The following is a 17,977-nucleotide window of genomic DNA, read 5'->3' on the forward strand; positions in this document are numbered from 1 at the left end:
TGGCTCTGTTCCAACAGGTCCCTTTCTGTGCTGTGCTGAGGACTCTGGAGCTGGCCTCAGCACTGCAGGGGGGTCTCAGCAGAGCACAGCAGAGGGGCAGAATCCCCTCCCTGCCCCTGCTGCCCACCCTGCTGGGGATCAGCCCAGGACAGGCTGGGGCTGGGCTGGCAGCACTCAGTGCTGGCTCCTGTCCAGCTTTGCACCCCTAAGTCCTTCTCCACAGGGCTGCTCTCCATCCACTCAGGAATGCCTGCTTTTGAATCCCATCGATGTCCTCTGCTGTCCTCCCTCCTGTTTGCCTCAGCTCCTAAGGCCACCACAAGCAAAGACCAGCCAGAGGCAAGCAGTGAAAAACACCCTGGAGACGTGGAGATAAATCCAGGATGCATTTGTAGGATCAAGAGTGGGTTAAATCCGTGATGAGAAGAGACAAGCAGGATGAGTTCTGAGTCGTAGGGGATCAGGAAGGTCTTTTCCACAGGAACCAGGCAGCAAGAAAGGTCAGAAGCACACAGGGCTGGGTGTGCTTAGGAAGGATCCTTGAGTGCCCCTCTGCCACCCCACGGATAGAGCTGATTACCCAGGAGGTGGCTGAGAAACCTGCAGCCAGGCAGCCACACAACCAACTGCCTGCAGCTGCGAACCAGGAAAAAGGAAACTCTGTGTTTGCTTGCACTCCTCAGGGGTTTTCCCCCCGGACCTCACTGCTGCGATGTCTCTCTGCTCAGGGAGCAGTGGAGCTGAGCCCTGCTCCACGTTCCTGCCTTTTCAGCAGCCTTTGTCACCAGCCAGCAAAGCCTGGGGGGCAGGAGGACAGCAGAGCCGCAGGGGACCAGGAGCTGTGGCACAATGGGATGGGGGGAAAGGGACCAGTTCCTGCTCCATGGCTGGAGGTGTTTGAGGCCAGGCTGGCTGAGGCTGTGTGCAGGGTAGGGTGTCCCTGGGCATGGCAGGGGGTTGGAACTGGCTGCTCCTTGTGGTCCCTTCCAACCCTGACTGATTCTATGATTCTAACCCCTACCTGGCTTCAGCCTCCTCTCAGGGAGCTGCAGAGCGCAGTGAGAGCTCTCCTCAGCCTCCTCTTCTCCAGCCTGAACCACCCCAGGTCCCTCAACTGCTCCTCACAAAAGCTGTGCTCTAGACCCTTCCTGGGGATCATCCCCACACCGTGTCTCACCCCAGTTTCTCATCCCTGGCTCTCTGAAGCAGGAGACTGATTGCTCTTTGCACCTTGTTTGCTATCATCAGATACATCAACGCTGGGTTTTCTCCACAGGCAATTACATGACTAAGCCCTTTGGAAGGTCACCACCTCCTCAGGCTGCTGGATGAACTTCTTGCAGTCCCAGAGCCTGAGTTTGTTTTCTTTCTGCCAGCTCCATCATTCCCATTTGCATTGCAGCAGCTCTTCCTCCCTGCTGGAAAACAGACCAGAGGAATGCTCTGACTTTTTCTTGCCTCCCCACCATCTGCAGAGCTGGATTGGGCTGGAGCACAGCTTGGAGACCTGTGGGTTCTTCCCCTGCAGCAAGAGCTGTTTATGGCACCAGCTGCTGCTGCTGCATGCACAGTGGGTTTATATCACCCACTCTGGAAACATACACATGGGCAGCTGGGCATGGCAGGGATGCAGGACAGCAGCAGAGGCATCAGTGGGGACCTTGCAAGGGAATGGTCAACCAGAAGGCTCTCCTAGCCCAACTTCTGCTTTGCCTCCAGCTTTTTCAGACCTTTGAGGCTTTAAATTGTCTGATTTCCTCTTGTCTTTGTCACCCTAAGTCACAGAACCATAAAATGGCTTAGGTTGGAAGAGAACTCAAAGCTCAGCCAGTTCCAACCCCTTGCCTTGGGCAGGGACACCTCCCACCAGCCCAGGTTGCTCAAAGTCTCATCCAACCTGGCCTTGAACACCTCCAGTGAGGGAGCATCTACAACCTCCCTGGGCAACCTGTGCCAGTGTTTCACCACCCTCACTGCCAAGAATTTCTTCCTCATCTCCAGTCTCAACCTCCCTACCCTAAAGAGGGTGACAAATGCTGCTGCTGCTGCCAGGCCATGATGGTGGCCCCCTGGGGCCCTCCCTGGAGCCAGCTATCTGCACTCTGCAGCTCCCAGATGTGTTTCCTGTTAAGTTTCCAGTCAAGGCAAAACAACAGCCCAACAAATCACCACATTTAGGTGAACACCATCCTGGCTGCAGACAGAGCTGGCCAAGGTTAGCAAGTACCAGTGATGCATTTCCCTCCTGAACCTTAACCCTGTGCCCATGGCCTTTGTGGTCCAGCCTTTAATTACAGGTTCACAAATGAGGCTTTTCCCACAGCCTTCTCTTCCCCAGGCTGAACAGCCCCAACTCTCCCAGCCTGGCCTCAAAAGAGAGGTTCTCCATCCCTCTGATCATCTTTGTGACCTCCTCTGGACCCCGTCCAGCAGCTCCAGGTCCTTCTTGTGGTGGGGGGCACCAGAATTGGATGCAGTGCTGCAGGTGAGGCCAGTACAGAGCAGAGCAGCAGAGCAGAGTGGTAGAATCACCCAAGCTGCTCCAACCCCCTCAGCATCTCCATAGCCTCTGCTAGATTCTCCCGACGAGTTCCTTTCCTCTCTCACCTTGGGTCAATCACTCACCTGGCTGCTGCTGCAGCTCTCACCTCCCTGGCACCAGCCTTATTTCCCTCAGCAGGGCAGTAGAATCATCCAAACTGCTCCAACCCCCTCAGCATCTCCATAGCCTCTGCCTGATTCTCCCCATGAGTTCCTTTTCTCTCTCACCCTGGGTCAATCACTCACCTGGCTGCTGCTGCAGCTCTCACCTCCCTGGCTCCAGCCTTATTTCCCTCAGCAGAGCAGAGTGGTAGAATCATCCAAGCTTCTCCCACCTCCTCAGCACCTCTGTAGCCTCTGCATGATTCTCCTCACGAGTTCCTTTCCCCTCTCACCTTGGGTCAATCACTCACCTGGCTGCTGCTGCAGCTCTCACCTCTCTGGCACCAGCCTTATTTCCCTCAGCAGAGCAGAGCAGAGCAGTAGAATCACCCAAACTGCTCCAACCCCCTTAGCATCTCCATAGCCTCTGCCTGATTCTCCCCACCAGTTCCTTTCCTCTCTCACCTTGGGTCAAACATCCACCTGGCTGCTGCTGCAGCTCTCACCTCTCTGGCACCAGCCTTATTTCCCTCAGCAGAGCAGAGCAGAGCAGAGCAGTAGATTCACCCAAACTGCTCCAACCCCCTCAGCATCTCTGTAGCCTCTGCCTGATTCTCCCCACGAGTTCCTTTTCTCTCTCACCCTGGGGCAATCATCCACCTGGCTACTGCTGCAGCTCTCACCTCCCTGGCACCAGCCTTATTTCCCTCAGCAGAGCAGAGCAGAGCAGTAGAATCACCCAAACTGCTCCAACCCCCTCAGCATCTCCATAGCCTCTGCTAGATTCTCCTCACCAATTCCTTTTCTCTCTCACCCTGGGTCAGTCATCCACCTGGCTACTGCTGCAGCTCTCACCTCTCTGGCACCATCCTTACTTCCCTCAGCAGAGCAGAGCAGAGCAGAGAAGTGCAGTAGATTCACCCAAACTGCTCCAACCCCCTCAGCATCTCCATAGCCTCTGCCTAATTCTCCCCACGAGTTCCTTTCCTCTCTCACCTTGGGTCAATCACCCACCTGGCTGCTGCTGCTGCAGCTCTCACCTCCCTGGCTCCAGCCTTATTTCCCTCAGCACACCTAGCAGCAGAGCAGCTGGACCTTGAGATCTCCTCAGCTCCCTGAGAAGCATCTCTCTGCCTTTGTCTGAGGCTCTGAAAGCTCCTTTTTTCCTCCTGCCCATCTGCAGCAGGGAGCCAGCACTGCCACGCGGGGTTAAATCAAGCCTTTGTTGCTCCTCAGCCATTTCTTTGCTGGCCTTTGGGATGGAAGAAAATCAACTCCTTTTTCTTCCTGCCCTTCCTGTTTACCACCACACAGGCTTGCTTCACATGATAGCAGCAAGAGATGCTTGGACTCTGTAATTACAGCTCAGCCACAGGCAGGCAGGGGATGGCGGCTGTGAGGAGGCACCAGCTTGGCCCAGGGAGTGAGGGGTTCAAAGAGAAGACCTCTCCAAAAGCCCCCCCGTGGGTGTGGGTAGTGGAGCTGTGCCCACACACTCAGGTGGGTTTGAAATGGGAGGTCACTGATAGGATTTAGAGCAGCACTGTTGGGGATGCTGCACTCATGTCCCAGCTCAGACTGGGGTGGGAGCAGGGGAAAGGACAGGAGGGGAGATGGAATTGTTGGAGCAGGTCCAGAGGAGACCTCAAGGGTTGTGTGAGGGCTGGAGAAGCTCCCCTGTGGGAACAGGCTGAGATGTGGGGCTGCTCAGCCTGGAGAGGAGAAAGCTTCAGGGAGGTCTTAAAGCACATAGACAGCGAGGGAGGAGGCAGCATCACAGAACTGTTTGGGTTGGAAAACCTCTCTAAGATCCTCCAGTCCAACCTTAACCCAACCCCACCATGGCCACTAAACCATGGCCCCAAGAGCCATGGCCACAGGTTTCTTCAACAGGCATGGGCATGGGCACTCCAGCACCAACCTGGGCAGCCTCTGCCAATCCCTGACCACTTTTGAAGCAAAGAAATTGTTCCACATCTCCAACCTCACCCTCCCCTGGCACAATTCCAGGCCATTTCCTCTCCTCCTATCACCTGATACTAGGGAGCAGAGCCCAACCCCACCTCACTGCAGCCTCCTCTCAGGCAGCTGTAGAGAGCAATGAGGTCTTCCTCAGCCTCCTCTTCTCCAGGCTGCACATCCCCAACTCCCTCAGCTGCTCCTCCCCACCCCTGCTCTCCAGACCCTTCCCCAATTTTCCTGCCCTTCTCTGGACCTGCTCCAGCTCCTCAATATCGTTCTTGGAGTGAGGAGCCCAAAACTGAACCCAGCACTCAAGGTGCAGCCTCACCAGTGCCTGGCACAGGGGCATAATCCCTGCCCTGCTTCTGCTGGCCACACCATTGATGCTCCAGGCCAGGCTGCTGGTGCCCTTCTTGCCCACCTGGGCACACCCTGGCTCCTCTTCAGCTGCTGTCAGTCAGCACCCCCAGGCTCTTTTCTGCTAGAATCTCACTGGGGCACCATAAAAAGGCCACTCTGGGCTCAAGGGCATCACCCAGCTGGGAGACACCGAGCCCACAGTGAGGATAAAAGGTAAAAATGAACCCTCCCACCAGTGTTTGATGGCTGGAAGGAAAGGAAACAAGGAAGGACAAGTGCAGAGTCCTGCACCTGGGAAGGAATAATAAACTGCAGCAGGGCAGACTGGGAGGTGACTGCTGGAGAGCAGCCCCAAGGAGAGGGCCCTGGGGGAGCTGGGGGAGAACATCCATGGCACAGCAATGTGCCCTGGGGGCCAAGAGGCCAATGGGATCCTGGGGGGCACTGAGCAGAGTGTGTCCAGCAGATCCGGGGAGCTTCTCCTGCCTCTCTGCTCTGCTGAGACCTCATCTTGAGCACTGCCTTCAGTTTGGGGCTCCCCAGTTGAAGAGGGACAGGAACTGCTGGAGAGAGTCCAGGGGAGAGCTATGAGGATGAGGAGGGGACTGCAGCACTGCCTGGTGAGGAGAGGCTGAGGGCCCTGGGGCTGCTTAGTCTGGAGAGGAGAAGCCTGAGAGGGGATTGAATCAATGTCTGTAACTCTCTGAGGGCTGGGGGTCAGCAGGGGGGCACAGGCTCTGCTCACTGCTGCCTGGGACAGGACAAGCAGCAGTGGATGGAAGCTGCAGCACAGGAGGTTGCAGCTCAGCACAAGGGCAACTTCTTGCCTGGAAGGGTCCCAGAGCCCTGGCACAGGCTGCCCAGAGAGGTTGTGGAGTCTCCTTCTGTGGAGCCTCTCCAGGCCTGTCTGGATGTGTTCCTGTGTGCCCTGAGCTGGATTGTGTGGTCCTGCTCTGGCAGGGGGCTGGACTGGATGAGCTCTTTGGGTCCCTTCCAACCCCTGCCATCCTGTGCAGCCCCCTGAAAGCAGAAGAGCCATTGGATGAAACTTTTCCTTCAACTTTTATAATTAGAGAATAGAAAAGAAATGCTCAGTTCACGTTACAAAGAACAGGCTGATAGAAAACCAACCCAGCAGAACAGAACCAGAGATCAGGAGGCAGAGCACCGCAGCCTGGCTCCTGCCCAGCCCAGGGGAGAAGGGGAGGGGAAAGCTCTCCCCAGTGAGTTTTAAATGACAAGGAGCTTTTCCTTCTGCTTCCTGCTGGGGCTGAGAAAGGTTTGAATCGGTGGAGGTCTGCCCTGCCCATCCTATCCCATCCCATCCTCTCCCATCGCTGATTCAGCCAAAGCATCCTGGCGAGGAGAAGCAACCTCGGAGATGCTGCTGTGCCCCAGGGCTGGGCAGTGCTGAGGGATGAGGATGCTTTAGGGGAGAAGAAGGGAATCTGTTGCTCGAAAAACATTCTTCTTGGGGCAAAGAAAAGGGGGAGAGGGGGAAAGGAAAAAGGTGGGGAAATTATTGCCTGTAAAGCTGGCAGCTTGGCTAGAGGCAGTGGAAGAGCTGGCGGGGGAGGAGGCAGCCTGGCCCCTGCCCAGGGCAGCTTTGGTGGCACTTCCTGGCTGCTGGTTGGGAAGGACAGAAACCCACAAACCCATCACTGCAGGGTGCAGCTTCCAGCCCCAGCTAACCCCCCCCCCCGGGGACAGGAGGGAAAACACCTGGGAGGCCAAATTCGTGACTGAGGGTGGGCTTGGGGTCAGATCCAGGAGAAACCACAGCCCAGCCCTGGGAAGAAAGGGAGGAAGGAGGAGGTTGGGCTGAGTGGGATGCTTCACGGACCTGCTTTTTTTCCCTCCCAGCTCATCTCCATCCTGCCAAGCAGTCGCTGCCCAATGGACCTTGCACATTCCCCCCCCAACTCCCTTCCCCCCACCAGATAATCCTTCCCCATGTGCCAACATCAGCCCTCTTCTGCCACCCAACCTGCTGGACCATTTGCCACCCACACCCACCCACAGTGGATGGAAGGCTTGAAGGAGAGGGTCAGAGAAGTACCAAGCCCTGGGTGAGAACCTGGGGGGGACACTGGAGCAGCCCCAGGGTGGGCAGAGTGTTGCTGAAGGCACAATGTTGGCCTTGGAAGGGGCAAGGGGGGGTGGGGGTCGAGGGGGGGTCCTGCTCAGCCAGAGTCTCCTCAGGCACTTTAAATTAAAGAAACCCAAACAAAACCAAACAGAAAGAAACCAACCCAATAATTCCCCCCCCTGGCACCAGCCCCCAGACATTCACCAGATCACAGCAGCCAGCAAGGGGCTGTGTTGGCAGCAGTGTCAGGATTGCCAAATCTGAGCCCCCCCCTCACCCTCCCCAGCAATGTGGGAGGAAGGTGGGAGGGGGATGGGGGTGGGAGGGGGCTCACAGGGAGATTTCCAAGGTCTGTGACCCCCTCTTCAGGTGTGGGGGGGGGGGAGGGGAGAGGGTGAGGTGGGTGTCAAGGCAAGATGCTGATGCCTGGATCCAAGTCCTCAGGGCGAGCAGAGCATCCCAGCCTGAGCCCTTTCCATGCTGGTTCATCCAACCAGGCGTGTGGGGTGGGGGGAGGGGGGGAGGGGGCTGGAAAATTCCTGCTGGGAGCAAAATCCCCTTCTTTGGGGCCAGCTCAGCTCCCAGACCCAGCACTGCAGGACACTGTCACAAGCCTGCAGAGGACCAAGCTGCTCTCTGTGCCCCACTGTCCCCAGCGCTGTGTTTACCCCCTGCCCCCAGTCCCAGTTTGCTCCAAACTGGTTGGGTTTTGCCTCAGGCCCACTCCAGACCCTCCCCCCCCCTCCCCCAACCCCCTGCCCAGCATTCTGGGAAGGGCTCTGCTGCTCCAAGGAAAACCAGGCTGGAAGAAACAGAAGAAAAGTGTGTCCAGTGATGCCATTTCCCTGCATGGGGACATCTCAGAGCCTCGGGGGAGGGTCCCCCCATCTCCAGCCCCCTCCAGTCCTGCTGTGGGTGGGTGGCTGCAGCTTGGGGCATCCAGGGTGAGGTGGATCAGCAGCTCCTGGCTCCATTTCCAGAGGTTCTGTGGGGTGCAGGGAGGCTGGAGGGGACTGAGTGGCTCAGTGTTGTGTCCCCCTCTTTGCCAGGGCTCTTCTCATCGGGTGGGGGACAGTTTGCTCTGAGGGGTCCTGGCACCTCTGGCTCCCACGGGGTGCTGGGGCTGGATCCAGGACAGGAGGAGGTTACCCAGACCTGGGGGGAGAATCAGAGAGTCACAGAGGGGTACGGGTGGGAAGGGACCTTTACAGGTCACCTGGGCCACCCTGCCCCCAGCCAGCAGGGACATCTGCACCTAAAGCAGGTTGCTCAGAGCCCCAAAACAACCTCTGCTGGAATGGTTCCAGGGGATGGGCATCTCCCACCTGCCTGGGCAACCTGGGACAGGCTCTCCTGCTGCTTGTCCTCCACCCCAAGCTTACTCCAGGCAGGAGCCTTTGGGCAGCAGCTGGTGAGTGCTGGGGTCTGGGGATGCTGCAGACCCCCATGGGCAGCTGCTCACAGTCTGCAGGGTCTGCATGGGGCTGTGTGTGGGGCCACAGAAAGGGTTGGGTTGGAAGAGCTCTCTGAGACCTTCCAGTCCAACCTGCAACCAGCACCACCATGGGCACCAAACCATGGCCCCAAGTGCCATGGCCACAGGTTTCTTCAACACCTCCAGGCATGGGCACTCCACCACCTCCCTGGGCAGCCTCTGCCAATCTCTGACCACTCTTGCAGCAGAGAAATTGTTCCTCCTGTCCAACCTAACCCTCCCCTGGCACAATTTCAGGCCAATTCATCTCCTTCTATCACCTGATCCTAGAGCCCAACCCCCACCTCACTGCAGCCTCCTCTCAGGCAGCTGTAGAGGGCAATGAGGTCTCCCTCAGCCTCCTCTTCTCCACACTGCACACCCCCAGCTCCCTCAGTTGCTCCTCCTCTGTTCTTCATCTCCATTGCCTCTCTCTAGACCTGCTCCAGCTCCTCAATGTCCTTCTTGGATTGAGAGGCCCAAACCTGAACCCAGCACTCAAGCTGCAGCCTCACCAGTGCCCAGCTCAGGGGCACAATCCCTGCCCTGCTCCTGCTGGCCACATCACTGCTGATCCAGGCCAGGCTGCCTGGATCCCATTGTCTGCTTCTGTGCTCCACAACCTCCCTGGAGGTGTTCAGGACCAGGCTGAATGAGGCCTTGAGTGACCTGTTCTAGTGGGAGGTGTCCCTGCCTATGGCAGAGGGTTGGAACTGGCTGAGCTTTGAGTTCCCTTCCAGCCTAATCCATTCTATGATTCTGTGATCCAGTTAGATCTAATTTGGTGCCTTTGGAATCCTCTGTCTCTGCCTGGGCTGGGCTGGGTGGCAGCTCCTCTGTGTCCTGGGGACACAAGTGACCAGAGCCACAGCTACAAGGTGGCACAGCCCTCTGCACCAGGGCCAGCAGGGATTCCACAGCCAGGCCACAGCTCGAGTGCTGTGTCCAGTTCTGGGCTCCTCCATTGCAGAGAGATGTTGAGGTGCTAGAAGGTGTTTGGAGAAGGGCAGCAAGGCTGGGGAGGGGCCTGGAGCACAGCCCTGTGAGGAGAGGCTGAGGGAGCTGGGGGGGTGCAGCCTGCAGCAGAGGAGGCTCAGGGCAGAGCTGATTGCTGCCTGCAGCTGCCTGCAGGGAGGCTGTAGCCAGGTGGGGTTGGGCTCTGCTGCCAGGCAGCCAGCAACAGCACAAGGGGACACAGCCTGAAGCTGTGGCAGGGCAGGTTGAGGCTGGATGTTGTTAGGAAGTTGTTGTCAGAGAGAGTGATTGGCACTGGAATGGGCTGCCCAGGGAGGTGGTGGAGTCTGTGTGGCTGGAGGTGTTGCAGCCAAGCCTGGCTGGGGCACTTAGTGCCATGGTGTGGTTGGTTGGGCAGGGCTGGGTGCTAGGTTGTGCTGGCTGAGCTTGGAGCTCTCTTCCAGCCTGCTTGGTTCTGTGATCCTGTGATTCTGTGTCCTCTCTCACCAGTGATGGGTGACAGTGAGACCCCCCAGTGCCCCCTTCCCTGGGATTAGGTTTCCATGACCCAGTGTCCCCCTTGGGCCCCCAACAGTGTCACCATGCCACTGCTGGACCTGATCTTCTCCCCCTGAGTCCAAGAGCCTGACCTGCCAGGGCTGTGAGGAGGTGCTGGGCAGAAATGAGAGCAGCATTAACTAACTGCTGGGTTGGGAATGAGCTGGATGGAGGAGACTGCAGGCAGGGGGAGCTGGCAGTGTGATGGCAGCATCCTGGCTGTGACCTTCCCCTCCTCTCCCCCCCCAGCCCCAGGCTCTGCCTGCAGAAAGGCCACAGGGATGTGGGCAGCCTGAGCCAGCTGATTAATTAGGAAGCAATCTAATTAGGAGCAGCACTGACTGGCCCAGCCCCAGGGTGGCTACAGGCTGGAGACTGCTGGGTGCCAGGCAGCACCATGCCAGCATCACCTTGGGACACCTCAGCTCTGGTGCCCAGGTGGCATCTCACAACCCCAAGGAGGTCCTGGGCAGCCAGGGGAGCACTGGGAGGGGCTGGGCTGAAGGAACAAGTGACAGGACAACAGGAGACAGCCTCAAGTTGTCTGAGGAGAGCTTTAGGTTGGAGTTGAGGAACAATTCCTTCCCCAAAAGGGTTGCCAAGCCCTGGCCCTGGTGGTGGAGTCTCCATATCTGGAGGGGTTTCAAAGCCCTGGAGCTGTGGTGCTGAGGGCTATGGTTTGGTGGTGCCCTGGCCTGAAGGTAGGACTCCATGATCTTGGAAGGTCTTTTCCAACCAAATCGACTCTGTGCTCCATGCTGCAGCTCTCAGCACTCACCCTGCAGCCATCAGGGAGCACTGAGCCCACAGCAGCCCCCATGGCACTCCCTGTGCTGCCCTGTGGGCAGGAGGGGGTCAGGCAGACCCCACCCCAGTCCCTGCCTCCCCACTGCCTGTTCTTGCCCTGTGCCACCAAGTCAGGTCAGAGGGGTTCCAGGGGGCACAGCACCCATGGGACACATCCCATCTGTGGGAGAATGCTCTCCTGAGGCCTCCTGAGGGTGGGCATCCAGCTAAGGGAGGGCAGGACCCCCCCCATCCACTCCCAGGACGTGGGTGCTGGTACCACTCCCACTCGGGCTGCCACAGCAGTGCCACCATCCAGCTGTCCATGAGAGATGTTCCCATCCCACCACGTCCTGCTCACACTCAGCTAGCTGGGGGTGGGGAGAGGAGCTCCTGGGGAAGGACCAGCTTGGTGCAGGGGGCACAGCAGCCTGGGGCTGAGCAGCCAGGCAGGGCTGAGCAGCAGCCCAGCAGCCTTTGTTGCAGCACAGCCTCTCTCTCTCTGCCCCTAACCCTGGGACCTGCCCTTCAGTTTGCTTCAAACATAACTAACTTTTGGCACCCAGAGAGGCCCCCACGAGGCTGCTGCTTTCAGACCCTGCAGCCTTGGAGCTTTTATCTAGTTAAGCTTAATGGGGAAAGGAGAGACAAAAACTAATCAGCTGCATCTATCAGAAGAGCTGCTCCTCCCCCCAGCCCTGCCCCGGCTGGCTCCAGGGTGTCCAAGCTCAGCAGCCAAAACAGCCAAGAGTGTGCCAGGTCCTCCTAAACCTGCCCAGCCCCAGCCCCACCACAGCTTCGCGCTGAGGCTGAGGGGACTCAGACCCACCTGAGGCACCTCGGAGGAGCTTCTGCATCCCCGAGCATCACAGAGTCACAGAATGGTTTGGGTGAGAAGAGACTTTCAAAGGTCATTGAGTCCAGCCCCCGTGTGATCAGCAGAGGTACCTGCAGCTGGAGCAGGTTGCTCAGAGCCCTAAACAACCTCACCTGAGATGGTTCCAGGGATGAGCATCTCCTACCTCTCTGGGCAGCCTGGGCCAGGCTCGCCCCACCCTCAGTGTCAAACATTTCTCCCTTCTTTCCAGTCTGAATCTGCCTCTTTCAGTTCAAACCATCCCCTCTGGTGCTGGCACAACAGGACCTGCTCAAAACCCTGTCCTCAGCTTTCTGCTCAGCCCTTTAAGCACTCAAAGGCCACCAGAAGGTCTCTCTGAAGCCTTCTCTTCTTCAGGCTGAACAAACCCAACTCTCTCAGCCTGGCCTCACAGCAGAGCCCTTCCAGCCCTGCCAGCACTGCTGTGGCCTCCTCTGGCTCTGTTCCAACAGGTCTGTGCTGTGCTGAGGACTCCAGAGCTGCCCCAGCACTGCAGGGTTGGGGAGGAGGGGGGCTCAGCAGGGAGGCAGAATCCTCTCCCTGCCCCTGCTGCTGGGAATCAGCCCAAGACAGGCTGGGGCTGGACTGGCAGCACTCAGTGCCAGCTCCTGTCCAGCTTTGCACTCCCCCAGCACCCTAAGTCCTTCTCCACAGGGCTGCTCTCCACCCTTCTTCCCCAGCCTGCAGTGATGCTGGGGGATTGCCCCCATCCATCTGCAGGGCCTTGCACTTGGCCTCCTTTGACCCTCAGTTCTCCTGCCTGCCTGCTTCCCTCTTCATGGATCCCATCCCTCAGGGGCCTCAACTGCACCACCCAGCTTGGAGTCATCTGCACACAGGCTGAGGGCTCCTGCACCCCACTGCCTGTGTCACTGCTGCAGATCTCAGCAGTGGCCCCAGTACAGACCCCCGAGGCACTACTCCTGCCACCGATCTCCACCTGGACGCTGAGCTGTTGTGATGAAGGTCAATCAGCTTCCAGGGGGTGTGACCTCCTCCCTAGGGCCCACCCCGAGCACCCCCAGGCTTCCCCATGCCCAAGGACTCACGTGTAGAGAGGCTGTAGCTGTAGGTGTGACGTCTTCTGTGGCGCCTGGTAGCCGTAGGAGTCAAACCCTCCGATGAAGTCAACTGGGGAGACAGTGGAGAACAATCAGCTGAGCTGAGCAGGGCAGCAGGAGCATGGCCCTGCCTCCCCCTGCCTTGATGGCACACCCAGGGAACATACAGCATCCCAGGCTGCAGCAGTAGCTTGGGGACATGCAGCATCCCCGATCACCACAGCAACCCAGTTTGCAGCTGCAGCATCCCAGTTTGCAGCTGTAGCCCAGGTGGGGCAGGATCCCAGTTTGCAGCTGCATCCCAGGAGGTGCAGCATCTCAGGTCAGTACAACATCCCAGGAGGTGCAGCATCCCAATTTCCAGATGCATCCCAGGTGGTGCAGCATTGTAGTTTGCAGCTGCACCCCAGGAGGTGCAGCATCCAAGGTCACTACAGTAAACCCAGAGGTGCAGCATCCCAGGTTAGTACAGCATCCCTGAAGGTGCAGCATCCCAGTTTGCAGCTGCATCCCAGTTTGTAGCATCCCAGTTGGCAGCATCCCCAGAGGTGCAGCATCCCAGTTTGCAGCTGCATCCCAGTTTGCAGCATCCCCAGAGGTGCAGCATCCCAGTTTGCAGCTGCATCCCAGTTTGCAGCATCCCTGGAGGTGCAGCATCCCAGTTGGCAGCATCCCCAGAGGTGCAGCATCCCAGTTTGCATCTGCATCCCAGTTGGCAGCATCCCCAGAGGTGCAGCATCCCAGTTTGCAGCTGCATCCCAGTTTGCAGCATCCCTGGAGGTGCAGCATCCCAGTTGGCAGCTGCATCCCAGAGATGTGCATCAGCCTGGGGAAATGCAGCACCTCAGTGTGCAGTAGCATCCCAGTCCCCACAGCATCCTGGGGACCTCCCCTCCCTTCCAGCCATGTGGGTCTCCCACACTGTGAGATCCCCAAGGATCCAGGTGGGTTCCCACAGTGATGTCCAAGCACGGGAGCAGCCAGCTGGAGAGGGCAACCTCCTTCTGCCAGTCTCTTTGTCTTCCTGACTTCATGTTCTGCCAGCTCCAATTTTGCCTCCATCCATCCCTTTCCCAATCTAATCAGATATTCCATTAAGAAGGATGCATTTGGATCCGGGGCTGCAGCAGCATTAACACTGGGAGCGTGTTGGGTGCAGGAGGAGGTAGTTTGAATGCAAACAGCCTCGGTGGCGCCGCTGGCACAGGAAGCCCTTTGCCAGCTCCCTGGGTGCAGGGACAAATTCCTTCTGCAGGCTGTGTCCAATTTCACACCCAGAGTTTCCTTCTCCACTACACCACTGCTCAGCAGCAGCAGCAGCAGGGGGAAACGTGGGGATGCTGAACCCAGCACCTCCTGGGCTGGGCTGGACTCATTCCTGGGTTGTTAGGGCCAATGCTGCTCACAGGAGCATAAAATCACTGATCCATAGAATCACTGAATCCATAGAATCACTTCCAACTTGGAAGGGACCACCAAAGCTCCTCCAGTCCAACACCTTTGCAGTCCTACAGCAGGTTGCTCAGGGCCACATAAAGTTTAACCTTGAGTGTCTCCAGGGACAGAGCCTCAACCACCTCCCTGGGCAGCCTGTTCCAGTGCCTCTCCATCCTCACTGTGCAGAACTTCCTTCTGATGTCCAACCTAACTCTGCCCTGCTCCAGTTTCAGACCCTTGCCTCTCATCCTATCCCCACAAGCTCTTCTGAACAGTCCCTCCCCAGCCTTCCTGGGGGTCCCCTGACCTGCCTGACCTGGAATGGTTCCAGGGATGGGCATCTCCCACCTCTCTGGGCAACCTGAGCCAGGCTCTCACAACCCTCAGCATCAAATATTTCTTCCTTCTCTCCAGTCTCACCAGCACCCCAAAGTCCTTCTCCACAGAGCTGCTCTTCAGCCCTTCATCCCCTAGCCTGGAGTGGTACTGAGACCTGCCCTGAGCCATGTGCAGAACCTTGCATTTGGCCTTGCTGAACCTCAGGAGGTTCATGGTGCTGCCCCTCCAGTCTGTCCAGGACCCTCTTTCCGGACCCCATCCCTCAGACATCTCAACTGCACCACCATGATAATTGAATGGTATCAGATGGTCAGAGCCTGAATCACTTGGGCTGACTGGGACCAGGCTGCTCAGCACTTCCCAAGGGATGTCTGCAGGGATGGGTGTAAGAGCAGGAAGCACAACAGGGAGGTGGTGGAGTCACCCACCCTGGAGGTGTGCAGAAACTGTCTGGCCATGGCACTGTGGGACATGGTTTAGTGGCCATGGTGGTGCTGGGCTGGAGGTTGGAATCTTAGAGGTCTTCACCTACTGTGTTCAGTTCTGGGCTCCTCCATTGCAGAGAGATGCTGAGGTGCTGGAAGGTGTTTGGAGAAGGGCAGCAAGGCTGGGGAGGGGCCTGGAGCACAGCCCTGTGAGGAGAGGCTGAGGGAGCTGGGGGGGTGCAGCCTGCAGCAGAGGAGGCTCAGGGCAGAGCTCATTGCTGTCTGCAGCTGCCTGCAGGGAGGCTGTAGCCAGGTGGGGTTGGGCTCTGCTGCCAGGCAGCGAGGGCCAGAAGGGGACAGAGCCTGAAGCTGTGGCAGGGCAGGTCTAGGCTGGATGTTGTTAGGAAGTTGTTGTCAGAGAGAGTGATTGGCATTGGAATGGGCTGCCCAGGGAGGTGGTGGAGTCTGTGTGGCTGGAGGTGTTGCAGCCAAGCCTGGCTGGGACACTTAGTGCCATGGTCTGGTTGGTTGGGCAGGGCTGGGTGCTAGGTTGGGCTGGCTGAGCTTGGAGCTCTCTTCCAGCCTGGTTGATTCTATGACTCACAGTGGCAAACTTTTCTCTCCTGTTCCCGTGGCACCTCCTCTGCTCCAGCTGGCACCCACTGCCCCTTGTCCTGTCCTTGGCCACCCCTGAGCAGGGCCTGGCTGCCTCCTCCCCACGCTGCCCTGCAGATCTTTAGCACAGCGCTGAGGGCAGCCCTCAGGCTCCTCTGCTCCAGGCTCCCAGCCTGGCCTCGCAGGCAGATGCTCCACTGCAGGCTCAGTGGGATGTGCCACCTGCAGGGACAGGAGCTCAGGAGGTGGACACAAAATTGGCCCCTCCCCATCCTCCTCCTCCTCCTCCTCTCCCAGCCCAGGCCAGCTCCCTCCCCGAGGCCGGGACGGCAGGGACCACGGATGGCACAGGGTGGCGCATCACAACCCCAGCACATCTGCCTGCGAGGATGGAGAAGCTGGGCAAGTAAAACCCCAGCTGAAGGGATTTCTCCAGCTGCCTGTGTGCCAGGCATTGCTCCTCCATCCCTGGCCAGGCACCGGGGGGTGCCAGCCAAGCCCATCGTTGGTGTCCCCCCCTCCAGGACCCGGAGCTGCAGCACTCACAGCTGTCCTCTTCCTCCAGGAACACTTTGCTGACGTAGCAGGCATAGACAAAGCCAAAGAGCTGCGAAAGGAAAGCAGGCAGAGAGGGATTGGTTACTGGGCTGATGGGCACTGGCACCAGCGTGGGCACATCGGGAGGGTGACTGGGAGCATCCTGGAGGGATCCTGGGCAGGATCAGTGCTGCCTCATGCTGGAGCCCATCCCCAGTGGGTCCAGGTGCTAGGGTGGATGCAGTGAGGATGAATGGCTCAGCTGCACCAGGAGGAGGCAAGGATAGTGGCTCTTGGGCTGGCACTGTACTTGGATGGCAGTGCAGAGGGTGCTGAGCCCTGCACAGTGCTGGGTCCAGTTCCTCTGCACCTCAGCTGCCTTTGAAGCTTTCATTTTCGTGTAGCCTCCAGGAGCTTTAAATCCAGCTGTGTCTCCTTCCATATGCCCATGGACATGGGCACAGCCACCAGGAAAGAGGGGAGCATCCTTGGGTTGGAAAAGGCCAATTTTGGGTCCACTTCCTGAGCTCCTTTCCCTGTGGCTGGCACATTCTCCCTGGCCCAGCAGCATGGGAACCCCCAACCTCTGCATCATCCAGCCCACAGCCTGCCAGCTTTGGGGGGGTGGGCAGCACCCGAGGGTGCCCCAGGGGCTCTGTCTGCTCCTCTCTTCCCAGCTCTGAGCCACCTCTGATGCCATAAAGAGGCACTGATGCACGACGGCATGGGGGGACATACCCTGACCAGGGTGGCTCTGCCATCATCCCATGGGATGAGGAGGAGAAGTAAGGACAGGAGGAGGAAGGAGAGGAGGAGGAGAAAGGTGAGGAGGAGGGAAGGAGGGGAAGAGGGGGAGGAGAGGGGAAGAGGGGGAGGAAGAGGAAGGGAGGAGAAGGAAGAGGAGGAGAGAAAGAAGAGGAGGAGAGAAGGAAGAGGAAGAGGAAGAGAGGAGGAAGAGAGGAGGAGGAAGAAAGGAGGAGGAGGAGGGGGAGGAGGAAGAGTGGAGGAGGAGAAGGAGGAGAGAAGGAGGAGAAGGACGAGGAGGAGGAGGAGGAGGAAGAGGGGGAGGGGGAGGAGGAGGAGGAGAAAGAAGAGAGGCGGAGGAGAAGGAGGAGGAGGAGGAGAGGAGGAAGAAGAGGGAGAGGAAGGGGGGGAGGAGGAGGGGGAGGGGTGCGGGCAGCTGCGCTCACCGCCAGGAAGATCTGGGCGGCACTGCTGAGCACCTCGATGTATTGGTAGTCGAGCAGGCAGCCGCTGACGGTGATGACGTGGTGGTCCTCGGGCGCCAGCCTGGCGTTCAGCACCGGCGTCACCAGGCAGCCGGGGCCGTTCTCCATCCACCAGGAGCGGTGCAGTGAGGTATTGAAGGTCATGATGAAGTCTCGGTCCTGCGGGAGGGGAGGCGCAGGGCAGGCAGCTCGGGCACTGCGGAGACCCTTGCCGAGCCGAGGCTGCTCCGCCAGCGTTGCCCCCAGGGGCTGTGCCAATGCCTCTCCTTCATCCACTGCTGCTGCCCCAAGGGGCTGTGCCAATGCCTGTCCCTCTCCCACCGCTGCTGCCCCCAAGGGCTGTGCCAATGCCTCTCCCTGTCCCACCGCTGCTGCCCCCAGGGGCTGTGCCAATGCCTCTCCCTGTCCCACCGCTGCTGCCCCCAGGGGCTGTGCCAATGCCTCTCCCTCTCCCACCGCTGCTGCCCCCAAGGGCTGTGCCAATGCCTCTCCCTCTCCCACCGCTGCTGCCCCCAAGGGCTGTGCCAATGCCTCTCCCTCTCCCACCGCTGCTGCCCCCAGGCGCTGTGCCAATGCCTCTCCCTCTCCCACCGCTGCTGCCCCCAGGCGCTGTGCCAATGCCTGTCCCACC

At 58.8% G+C, this 17,977-nt stretch overlaps 1 protein-coding gene and 1 long non-coding RNA gene across 3 annotated transcripts in view; one reads left to right on the forward strand and one right to left on the reverse strand.

Moving 5' to 3' along the window:
• The window catches only part of LOC135190905 (uncharacterized), a 614,761-nt gene that overhangs the window by 269,136 nt on the left and 327,648 nt on the right, over positions 1-17,977 (forward strand). The window lies entirely within an intron of this gene.
• Positions 6,015-17,977, reverse strand: part of NKAIN1 (sodium/potassium transporting ATPase interacting 1) — a 46,394-nt gene continuing 34,431 nt past the window's right edge. For both annotated transcript variants that reach the window (XM_064172565.1, XM_064172564.1), the window contains 4 exons: positions 17,308-17,505; positions 16,127-16,187; positions 12,753-12,834; positions 6,015-8,209 (listed from right to left, as the gene is read on the reverse strand). In XM_064172565.1, the coding sequence (XP_064028635.1) occupies positions 8,200-8,209; positions 12,753-12,834; positions 16,127-16,187; positions 17,308-17,505 (351 nt within the window). In that variant the 3' untranslated portion in view covers positions 6,015-8,199. The remainder of the gene's footprint in view (positions 8,210-12,752; positions 12,835-16,126; positions 16,188-17,307; positions 17,506-17,977) is intronic.

Source organism: Pogoniulus pusillus, chromosome 37, assembly GCF_015220805.1.
Source record: "Pogoniulus pusillus isolate bPogPus1 chromosome 37, bPogPus1.pri, whole genome shotgun sequence".
Classification (NCBI taxonomy): Eukaryota; Metazoa; Chordata; class Aves; order Piciformes; family Lybiidae; genus Pogoniulus; species Pogoniulus pusillus.